We start from the raw sequence: 10,644 nt of genomic DNA, 5'->3' as shown, positions 1-10,644 counted from the left end.
TAGAACTGAAAAATGAGTGTCTGCAGTTTGAAATATAAATATTGCATTTAAAAGGAGAATAACTCTAACCCAGAGGAATCCAGAGTCTGCTGTCACTGGGTCCCCCTCAGGTCAAGTCACCGCAGAATCCTGACTTTATATTCAAGTGGAGACTCGCGATACATTATCCGTCATTTCTGTACATATGTTTCTGCTTCCTGTTGTTTCTTTGCTCACTGTTGTTAAGCCTTTTGTATCCTGTACATTTGTCGATGTAAAGAAATGAGCTGCTCTAAATAAATCACTGAAATGGTGAAATATGGTTTGATTGAAATGTCTCTTGTAAATGGCCCCATAAATCCACCCATGATGCTCCGCTCAGACTAAACACTTCACACGAGGCCTTGGAGCCGACAGTGACGTGGATGTTACAGCTTTACATAAAAGGCTGTTTCGTTATCAGATAAAATCATTTATTTTTCACAGTTTAGTCCATAAACTTTTCATACACGAAGCGTTCACACAGAAAACATAAATAAAAACGAACGGTGGGAGGGAATGTGTCTGCGTCCTGATTGGCCGAGAGAGAGTTAGCGTCTGTTGCTGTGACGACTCCCGCCTTGTGACCGCTCTGACCCTTGACCCGTCGCCGCCATCACCTCCTCCAGGAAACTGCAAACGGAGAAACAACGACAAAATGACGGGGTTTTCACGCATTTTTACATCCCCAACAACGCATCCAGGTGTTCTGAGTTCATTCTCATCTGTAACTGACTTATTTATTCGTTTCATTTAATGCCTGTTTGAATGACATTAAAAAGTAACTTGCTTTATTTTTTATGTAGTGGAATGGAACTTGTGAAAGTTATAGTTATAGCGTGCTGAAATGTAGCTAAATCCGAACCTCAGAGCAGTCCTGTTCCTGCGCTGTGTTCTAGTAGACATATGATATACAAATTCACAATATGTCAAGAAATGTGGAGACATGGTGGAAAAAAATGGGGGAAAGTTGAGAAAAATGTGTTTATAAAAAAACTAAAATAAAAGGTCAAAATGGGGAGAAAGTGTTTTTTCTACCCGGCCTGTAGTATACCTAACCTGGCTAACACCAGACCGCTGTGTGCGCTCGAATCATTTGGAACTGCACAGCTGCCTGGGGACCATGGCTGAAATTTTCGCATGGATTTGGGAACCAATCACAGAACGAAGAGGGACGAGCTATTCGATATACGGAAGCTTGTAGTTTATTTATGGATAAAAAGAAAAAGTTTATTTACGGATCAAACATGACAGCAGCAGACGCGATGGTATTTTTCGATCAAGCTTTAGGCCGAGTTCTAAATAGTTTAGCTGGAAAGTTTACAGCGGGTACGTCGTACGTCATCTCATACGATGATACGATTGGCTGTGGCCTCGTGCAGACGCATGATAGACATTCAGCCCAATAAACGACTATGGACGATCGTAAACCACACCTCTCCTACCAGAAAATGAATTGGTGGTCCCCAGACTAAATATCACTTGTGATTTTAGTCTGGTGTTAGCCAGGCTATAGTATACCAGTAATATTAATATATTGACAACATAAATATTTGCATGAATGTCACTTGAGACTCAAAGTCTTTAAACAAATGCCCGTCAGCCTTATGGGTCACGGTTATGGCTCAATATACTTCAGTGTTCACTCTCCACTACCTGGACTCGCTCACACATTTCAATGGTGGAGTGGTTTTGTTTGGGCCGAAATAAAGACCCTAATTGACCCAGACATGCACAGTGGAGACGGGCATTCGGCTTATTCAAACACAAGACAATTCAAAGTGCTTCACAGTTGCATAAAATTACAAGAAAACAGATAAAACCAATAAAAACATCAACATAAAATGTATCAATTACAGTAAAAGGCAAGAGTGCAGATAAAATACTTTCAGTCATATGCACAGGCAAAATGCATGACTGAGTAGTAGTAGTAGTAGTAGTAGTAGTAGTTACCTCTTCGTATTGTGTATGTGGCTGCCCCCCAGGACGATGCGGACTCCGGGGCTGGTTCTGTTCAGGTTATAAACACTCAAAGCCTCTTCGTAGGTGGCGCCTCCGATCACAAACACGATGATGTCCTGAGGCCTGCGCGCAAAACAACCACACGGTAACGTCAGGGCAAACATGTACAACAGGACACGGGAGAACTACAAGAGTACATGTTGATCAGACAGGGTCGAGTCGGGCGACCACACGGATTGGAGAAAACAATGTAAATCTAGAGAAAGTGAAAGATTATGCTAACTCGAACCATTCCAGAGTCGAGCAATTATCCCAGTGTGTGTGTCACCTGTCCCGGAGGCTGCTGGGGCCCAGGTAAGGGAACTGGCTGTCCTTGAGTCGGCCTTTGATGAGCTGGTCCAGAGTGTCCTGCAGCAGAGGCTGGTGCTGAGTGTAAACGTTTTCCACGCCCTGGAAACACACAGCGGACAACAGGGCGTGAGTGGAGACGGGTCCGCGGGCACAGACGCTACATTCGGGCGTCGTCATACCTTGAGTCCCTTGAAGAACTGTTTGGTGATGGCGACGGCGTCATTGGCGGTGATGAGGTCACTTCCTCTGACGCGCTTCCCACCAAAGTCCACCACGCGGGAAACCATCTGTATATGGAAAAGAGAATCCACCAAATGCTGAATGATGACACAGGAGGACAGGGGGCACGTTTACCTAAAATGGGAATATCTCAATGTTTTTGGGGACGATGAAGCCATATTTCTGAAAACCATCAAACAAATCAAACTACAAAAGGGCAGAGGAAACATTTTTCTTCACTTCTTTTCCCCATTTTTCTCCAATTTATTTATTGATCTTTCTTTACATTTTTATCACCCCTCTATATTTGTATATATTTTCCCTTTTTTACCACCTCACTTTTCCCCCCACTTTTCTTCCACAATGGAGATAACATTGAAATTGCTGATCATTTCAATGTTATCTTGTAGACCACTGGTTCCCGAAGTGGGGTCGGGGCCCCCTAGAGTTCCTCAGAGGCACTACATCGGGGCCCCAAAGCATGACTACAAAACAAGTACTTTGTAAATAAGTATTTTGAAAAGAAATTTACATTTATTTGCTACATTATATTTGAATTCACTACTTGCACATGACCCATAATGCTTTGCACCATGACCTGGAGGCCTTTGAGTGCGAGTGAAGCTATAGTCGAACAATGATGGAAAACAACTGCTGTGAAAATCAATAGATAAAAAGGCACAGATTTTCATGAGCTTTGGTTTAGTGGAATTTTTTTTAATGGTATTTGGAAGATTAATAATAGTCTCTTCGATGACAGCTCGCACCGCCATATTGTTTACAGCAGTGAATCCCCCCAAGGCGCAATGCATCATGGTATTGCGCAAGTAGCGAATAATGACCCAGACATTGCGAATGGCTGCTGAAGATGATATATTGCCCATCTCTATGTTGACTCACCTGTTTGAGGTGTTCACTGGTGCCCCGCCTCTCCAGCTCCCCCTTCAGGGCGGGTAGGATGGTGTTAGTGTGGCGCTCGTATCTCAGGGCGTAAAGCATCACGAGGCGAACCGCGTCCAGCTCCGACACTCGTGGGTTCTGCAGCATTCGACGCACCATCTGAAACACAACAGGAGAGGGCGCTCACGCAACTGCCCTCACAACGTCCATGCAGTACTAAGTAATTCTTAGCCCCTAGAGGCCATAAGCACAACTGCGGGTGTTGTAGCAAGTTACGATTTTTAAATTTATGAGTCTGTGAGAGTAAATACTACGCTGACCGAAAAGACAAAGGGACAGAGGGATACTGTACATCCAATTACACAATGGAGATTATATACTTCACTCAAACTTGGCTGTAAATAATGTCGGCCTGTTAGCTTCTTCTTCATGATGACGTTTTCTGTCCAGAGACACCAGAGGGAGATGAAAGACCCCCCAATCATCCCATTAACACTTGTATTACCCCAGAGGGACTACGGAAAGGATTTATTAGAGTAAACAAGTTACTTTACTTTTTACTGCTTTAAAGGCTCTGTGTTGCTCCGACCTCAAAGTACAGCCCCTTTAGTCACTGAATGTCTGAATGAAACGCGTTCAAAGTAGCGAGTTTGATTCAGTGTGTACCTGTGATGCGTTGCCGTGGTGACGCAGACAGGCCTGTGTAGAGAGTTTATACCTGTGATGCGTTGCCGTGGTCGCCCTGACAGGCCAGCTCCTGCTCCACCTCAGACACCTCCATCAGGACCCGCTCTGAGACCAGCCGGGACAGCTCCCCGACCACCGTCACATGTTTGGACACGGTCCCCGACATCTTCTTAAACTGAGGGTACGTCTCCACAAACGCCTGCCCACAGGAACACACCGGTTACACCTGGTTCAGTCACTCTCAATCCCAGATTATAGTATTATAGTATATATGACAACAGATTATATTATACTCAGTCTCAGAGCTGGAGTGTTCAGTTGAAATATGCACACGACTTCCTGACCTGGGGCCTCATTTATAAAGCTCACGTATGGACAAAAGGAGGCCAAAACCTTCCCTACGAACTGTTCTGCGCCAAAGGTGGTATTTATAGAAATCAAACATTACGCACCACCACACTCGGTCTGTACCTGCCGTACAGAGGGGGAATGCAGCGAGGGAAGTTAGTTTGAGGAAATCGCCGGCTCCGAGCGACAAGCTCAACAACTGCTGCAGAGGCCGCGCTGAGGCCCAGTCTAAGGCAGACATCCATTCATTACGCACCGCAGCTCCATATCTTTCACCAACCGGACTCTACTCCTATTTCACCACCTGAAGTGAACCACTGCCTCATCCTAAAACCCGGACTGCACATACAGCGAGCTAAAAAAACAATAGTTTCAGGAAATGCTCCACGCAGCACTGGCACACATCACAATCAGCGTCTAAAAGGCTTTTCTTTACGTTCTAAAAGTGTATTTCCAAATCTGTGTCTTTGTCCTTCTTGCTCCTCCCTCCTCGTCATAGCCCCTGATCGGTCAGAGAACTGACTTCATATTAGGGCCTGATATATAACATCGGCTATTGATAAAAAGGCCAATATATCCAGAACCTAAAGTGATATTTTATGTTGTAGACTTTTGCTTATAATTTCAGAACCATAAGAGATTGAAACTTCCCCTTTTTGTTTCGCAAGCTGCTGATTTTTGTCTTTCAAACGACCTCCCTCTGAAGTACTGACTAAACATGAATGTCCTCAATAAATCAGCCCTATGCTCCTCATACAGCACCCCCTGCTGTCGCAGTTCAACACTGACACATTTAAAAACTTCATACACCAGATTATAGACCAGACCTTTTTTTAATTGGCCAAAATATGGTTGGTGCAGATCGACGTCGACCTCAAACAAACCCATATGGGTCGACCTCTATTAGATATATTTCTGATTGAAACCTTTACTATAATAATACATGTTTAACGGTCGGGCCATACTTCATATTTCATGAGAAACTTAACAAGGTCCAGATCAGTGTGTGCAATAAATCCACATTTACCCAGCGTTAACCTTGAAGTTACCTTCATGTCTGAGATGGACTCCAGCTTCTGTTGTCCTTTAGGCCGTTTCTTCTGGAAGTCCTCCATCAGGTTCTTGATGTTGGTGCCGATTTCTCCAAAGTTCAGATACAAGTTCTACAGGAGACAGACAGATTTAGGAGGTACACGGAGCGTACAGGACAGTATATCTGAGCGTGTTTCGTACGTTTGCGTAGAACTCGTCGTTGTCCGCAGACAGAACCACCTCCTTCAGGTCTTTGTTGACCCCTGGGACTCTGGAAAGGTCGATCCGGTTATTGTTCAGGCCCAGGAGCTCGTGCACCATCGCCTGGTACGTCCACTGAGCAGAGAAACATGTTAAGTGAAACACTGGGGGACAGAGGAGTGGCTGACGGGGCGTCCTGATTGGGGGGTACCTGGTTGAGTAAAGGTGTGATGGCGTCGTCGCTTCGGTCCAGAATGAGCAGAAGAGGAGGGACCTCTGTTTTCCGAAAGTCGAAGAGTTCGTACTCTTTGGTGATGATTTGCTGTGATGGAAACAGAGACTGCATTTTAAAGCACTAACTTTACAAACAAAAGAACCACCCTCCAACACTCTAGGATATGGCAGCAGTAGTCATTTGGACCGGGTTATTTAGAGTTGAGGAAATGGGAGGCTCACTCGAGACTTACAGCGGGAACCAGATGTTTACATACACTTAAAAAAAAGGCACATTTGCATATTTTTCCACACTGTCTGACATCGGCTGAGAGGGACTCTGCCTTACTCCAAAAGAAACATAAAAAAGACAGATTGGAGTTTGCAAATGAAAAAGGATAAAAACTTTATTTTTTTCAGACATATTCTGAGGTTTGATTATAGCCATAATGTCCATCGTCAAGTTTGGAGGAAAAAGCCTGAGCACACCATCCCAACTGTGAAATACGGGGGGCAGCATCATGCTGTAGGGCTGTTTTGCTGTGGGAGGGACTGGTGCTCTTCACAAAATAGATGACATCATGAAGAAAGAACTCACACAGCCTGTTCAGGCTCATGGACCTGTGAGAGGGCAGGTTTTGCGTTGGGTCTTGGTCTGGAGGCTCTTGCGAGACTTATGTAGTGGTTGTGTGTTGCCTGTTGGTTTGACGGTGTGTTCTTGTGTGATCGTCGTCAGTGTAAAGCGTGTTTTACCTTGACGCTCTCGGCCAGTCTCTTGGACAGGTCGGAGGACAGCTGGTACCGGATCATGGGACACTTCTTGAGGGACAGAAGGACTGCGGTGAGTCCCTGAGTGCAGCGCTGCAGCATGGAGGGCTCCCAACTGCGGCCCTGCCAACAAAACACACAGCGCTTAACCACCAACGGCCCATATATGTTTCAAAACAAAGCATTTAAAGTGCACATTTGCCAGTGGATTAATTATCAATAGCCGTTTGAAAATACTTGCGCTCAAGTAAAACAGAGGGTCCTTAGCCGATGTATTATCTTTGTATTTCTGACAAAATAAAGACGATAGCTGCACGATCGAAGCGATATGAATGAGACGAGTTATACATTGATGAAATGAGCCGCCACACACGTGCACGAACTAGCCCAATGCAGGAATGTCTTGCTTTGGTGTTTTCTTATCTACTTCATGTGCAATGCAAACATGAATCTATCACAGACCCGGATTTGACATCACTTCTCTCATGTCAGCGGCAGGTTACAGCAGCACAGGACACGCCTCTGGACTAGAACTGTTAGCTGTTACATTCATTTCTTGTCACAAAATAGAGTGCAAATATATATACATAATTATCTGTGTCATTATCGGTTATCAGTATTGGTTGTCTGGAAATGATTGGGTTATCGGTTCAAATTACTACTACTTTAAACATGGATAATTTCAGAGTGAGCTGCAACTACACAACCAGATAAAGACCAACACATTCCATGCTGATAATGGAATGTGTGAAAAATAAAAGCTAAAAAGCAGGTCCATAAGTCAACGATACAGGATATGTCCGCTTTAAAAACAAAGTTCATGTCAAAATAACCCAGCGGTTTGAGCCATAAAAGGGGGTTAAAAGGGAGTGTTACTGTCCCAAATACGTGACATTTCAATGTTGAGGCCAGCTGCGCATGCGCAAACACGAGCGAGAAACTGGAAGCTGAGAAATAACCATCAGTGTAAATGTGCCAGAACTGTCTACAAGTAGAATTACCATCTCTGTAGTCCAGCTATAACTTTGGTTTCATTAATACACAGGCTAATCGCAACACACTCGCTAATGACAACATGGCTAGTGCTAACATGCGCAACGCACACTCAGGAGGCTCTGCGGCTGCTAAAAACATCATTATTGAAAGGAAAGTGCATCCATGTAGCCTTTAAAGCAGAGTTGCAGCTCTGGTAGCTGTAAGTACGTAAGTACGTTCAAGCATGTTAAGTAGCCATGTGCTCCGGGCACAACTCAGCCCTTCAAAGTAATCCAAAAGAACTGGGAAGGCCTTTAGACGCCAGAAGGACGTGTATAATTTGTCTGTCACTGTGGGGTTTAACGGGGCTTCAAATGCTGGAAAACACTTCATGTTTATGGCCCAACCTGCAGTATTTCCCCCGTGTTTGCGTATTTCGGAAGTGAGGAATTGTACTCACCCTGCACACACCAGTCAGGTTCAGGGAAAACAGATGAGGGTTCACAGCGATGAAGTCTCCGTAAAACTCCTGCACGAAGAGGAAACGTTTGCCATAAGTAATAACCTCAGCTGACCTCAGCTGACCTCCAGACTCACCTGGACCTCTGCCACCACTTCCTGTTCGTCTGCTTCAGCCAGAGCCTTGATCTCACTCTTACTGATCACATTACTGAAAACTGGAAGGACAAAGAGAAATAAAACCAAGTCTAAAACAGATTTAAAGTGAGTTCTAAAAGCCCGGTCAAAGATTCATCACGTTTAGATCTGGGGACTAAACGAAGGGTATGGAGTAAGTAATAGTCCTCACAGATGAAGTAGACGCTGTACTTGGGTTTCCTCAGCTCCTGAACCAGCAGCTCCACATTCTCCTGAAAATACGATTGCGTAGGAGGTTAGCTCTGAGCTAAGCCAGGACTCTGGTCAGGAGGACCTAAGGCGTACCTTGGTTGGGCGGAGGAAGCACAGGGCCTTCAGGTGCTTCATGGGCTCTCGGTTTTGGGACTCGATCCTCTCAAACAGGTAGACCTCCCTCTGCAGGATCTCAGACTGGGAGTAAACCACGCTCACCACACTGGTCTGAAGAAACACAATAAACAAATAAAACGTCCATTCCAAGAGTAGTCTGCTTTCTGATGATCTTGCTGAGAACAAAATAAAACAAAGACATGCTCTATGTAAAATACCAATTGTTACCAGTTAAACCAGTATTTCATTTGAACACGTTTTTGGGACACAAATGGGCCATGTGTATGACATATTTACAAAAAATGTAATCTTGTGACATTAAAAACAAAACAACAAAACATATCTATATTACAAGATTTGACAATTGAAAACAAGGATGAAAAACAACAAAAATGTGTGAAAAAAATTTAACAAAAGAACGACAAAAACATGACTATAAAGTGACAAAAGGGGAGATATTGACATGACAAAAACACAAATAATAACCCTACAAAACGACCAACCCCCCCACAAAACCAGACAAAAACGCAATGACAACGCAACAAAAAAGTCCCAATCAGTTTTGTAGGTCTTAGCTTTCAAATGAGGTGCTACTCTGGCCTATATGCTGTAAGCTCCAGTCAAGAAGCTGTTAGATTTGGGTAAAGCTGAACTGGAGAAACTTGGTTAACCTTTTCTAAACACCAGCAAGCTCCATTGCTGTGAAGGCTAGTAGGTAACATAACTGCACTGTCTGAAGCACTGTTTACTCAAGTTAACCCACTTCCCTCCAAGTGAAGCACAATGAAAACAATCCATTAGCCAGTGTCCCTTCCCCTCTCCCTCCCTGATCTCCCAGTCCTGTCCCCCGGCCTGTCGGTCCCCTATCCCCGCTCGCCTCTCACCGTCTCTCGGTCCATAAGCAGAACCTTCATCCCGGAGCCGCTGGTCTCTATCATTTTAGAGACGTACTGCTTCACGGCGAGCGTCACGTTCATGGCTGGGCTCCGACGCTGCTCCACAGAGTGAAATCTGAATAAACAAACGTTAATCTGAGTATAAATGTTTTCCTGCAGACTACGCAATCATTCAACAATCCAGCAGAGACGCTTCTGACAAAAACAGTACAGCACTTCCTTCCGGTCTCGTGATGTCATTACGCACGTGGTTCCTTTACGTTTTTTTTGGCCAAAGTTAAATTATTTCACAAATCCTCAAATAAAAATGAAAGAACGTGCTTTAGATAAATCATACATGTTTCCATATCAGATAAATTATTCGTGTTTACATATCAGTTTTTTCAGCTATTTATTAAGTGAATTATCCACTGAATTTTAGAAGTATTTTAACAGAATCAAGAATAAGGTCGTTGTTTTACCGAGTCAAATCACTGTGCGTAAATACATAGATATAACAAACACGATTCACGCATTCATGAAGACAAATTCACATGGATCTATATTGCAGCAGGTAAGCATATTAGCCCAGGTTAGCCTTCAGACATAGCTAGTATTAACAACCGTATGATAATATTCGAGGTTTTATTTTACACCGTTTAACGACGTGGTGGTGTATTTCGTCAAATCACACCGTAGTGTTGATAATTTTAGAGAAAAATGTAGAGTTTCGTTTCAAATGTCGAAGTCGAAATCAATGTATCCTTGCGCATGTGGCCGCAGATGAGCGGAGGGATACGACCGTATGCGCCTCTCTTGGCGTGGAGCCCGGCTAAAGCTAAAGCTAACGCTAGCTGCACTGAGAGCAGCATGTTTCACCAGACAACTGCTAGTGCGATCTAAAGTGACAATCAAAGGGAAGAAAATGATTAAATCGTAACCGGATTACACACAAGGTGAGTACACGCGGGGACACTCGTTAGAAGGAGGTATTTGTGAGTTTAATAAGTTAGCTACATGTTAGCTGTGACTTTATGTCTGCAGCCCAGGGCTAACTGAGGAGCTAACAACAGTACACAACTCAGTGCATCAAAAACACTGAGCTATTCGCCTTAAAACCGAACTTAAG

General features: G+C 44.1%; 1 protein-coding gene across 1 annotated transcript; it reads right to left on the bottom strand.

Annotated features, from left to right (window-relative positions):
- Nucleotides 1–462: 462 nt before the first annotated feature.
- Nucleotides 463–9,761, bottom strand: vps45 (vacuolar protein sorting 45 homolog). Its single transcript, XM_079570648.1, has 15 exons — nt 9,525–9,761; nt 8,617–8,751; nt 8,483–8,543; nt 8,272–8,351; nt 8,135–8,203; nt 6,685–6,822; nt 5,930–6,040; nt 5,719–5,853; nt 5,535–5,648; nt 4,169–4,336; nt 3,451–3,609; nt 2,511–2,618; nt 2,309–2,430; nt 1,972–2,103; nt 463–651 (listed from the first exon to the last, which is right to left on the bottom strand). Exons 1-15 carry the CDS (start codon nt 9,615–9,617, stop codon nt 570–572), a joined length of 1,707 nt encoding a protein of 568 aa, XP_079426774.1. The 5' UTR covers nt 9,618–9,761; the 3' UTR covers nt 463–569.
- Between the last annotated feature and the right edge of the window lie 883 nt (nt 9,762–10,644).

This window comes from Gobius niger (genome assembly GCF_951799975.1).
Source record: "Gobius niger genome assembly, chromosome: 14".
NCBI classification, from domain to species: domain Eukaryota; kingdom Metazoa; phylum Chordata; class Actinopteri; order Gobiiformes; family Gobiidae; genus Gobius; species Gobius niger.
This window is presented reverse-complemented; position numbering and strand designations above follow the sequence as displayed.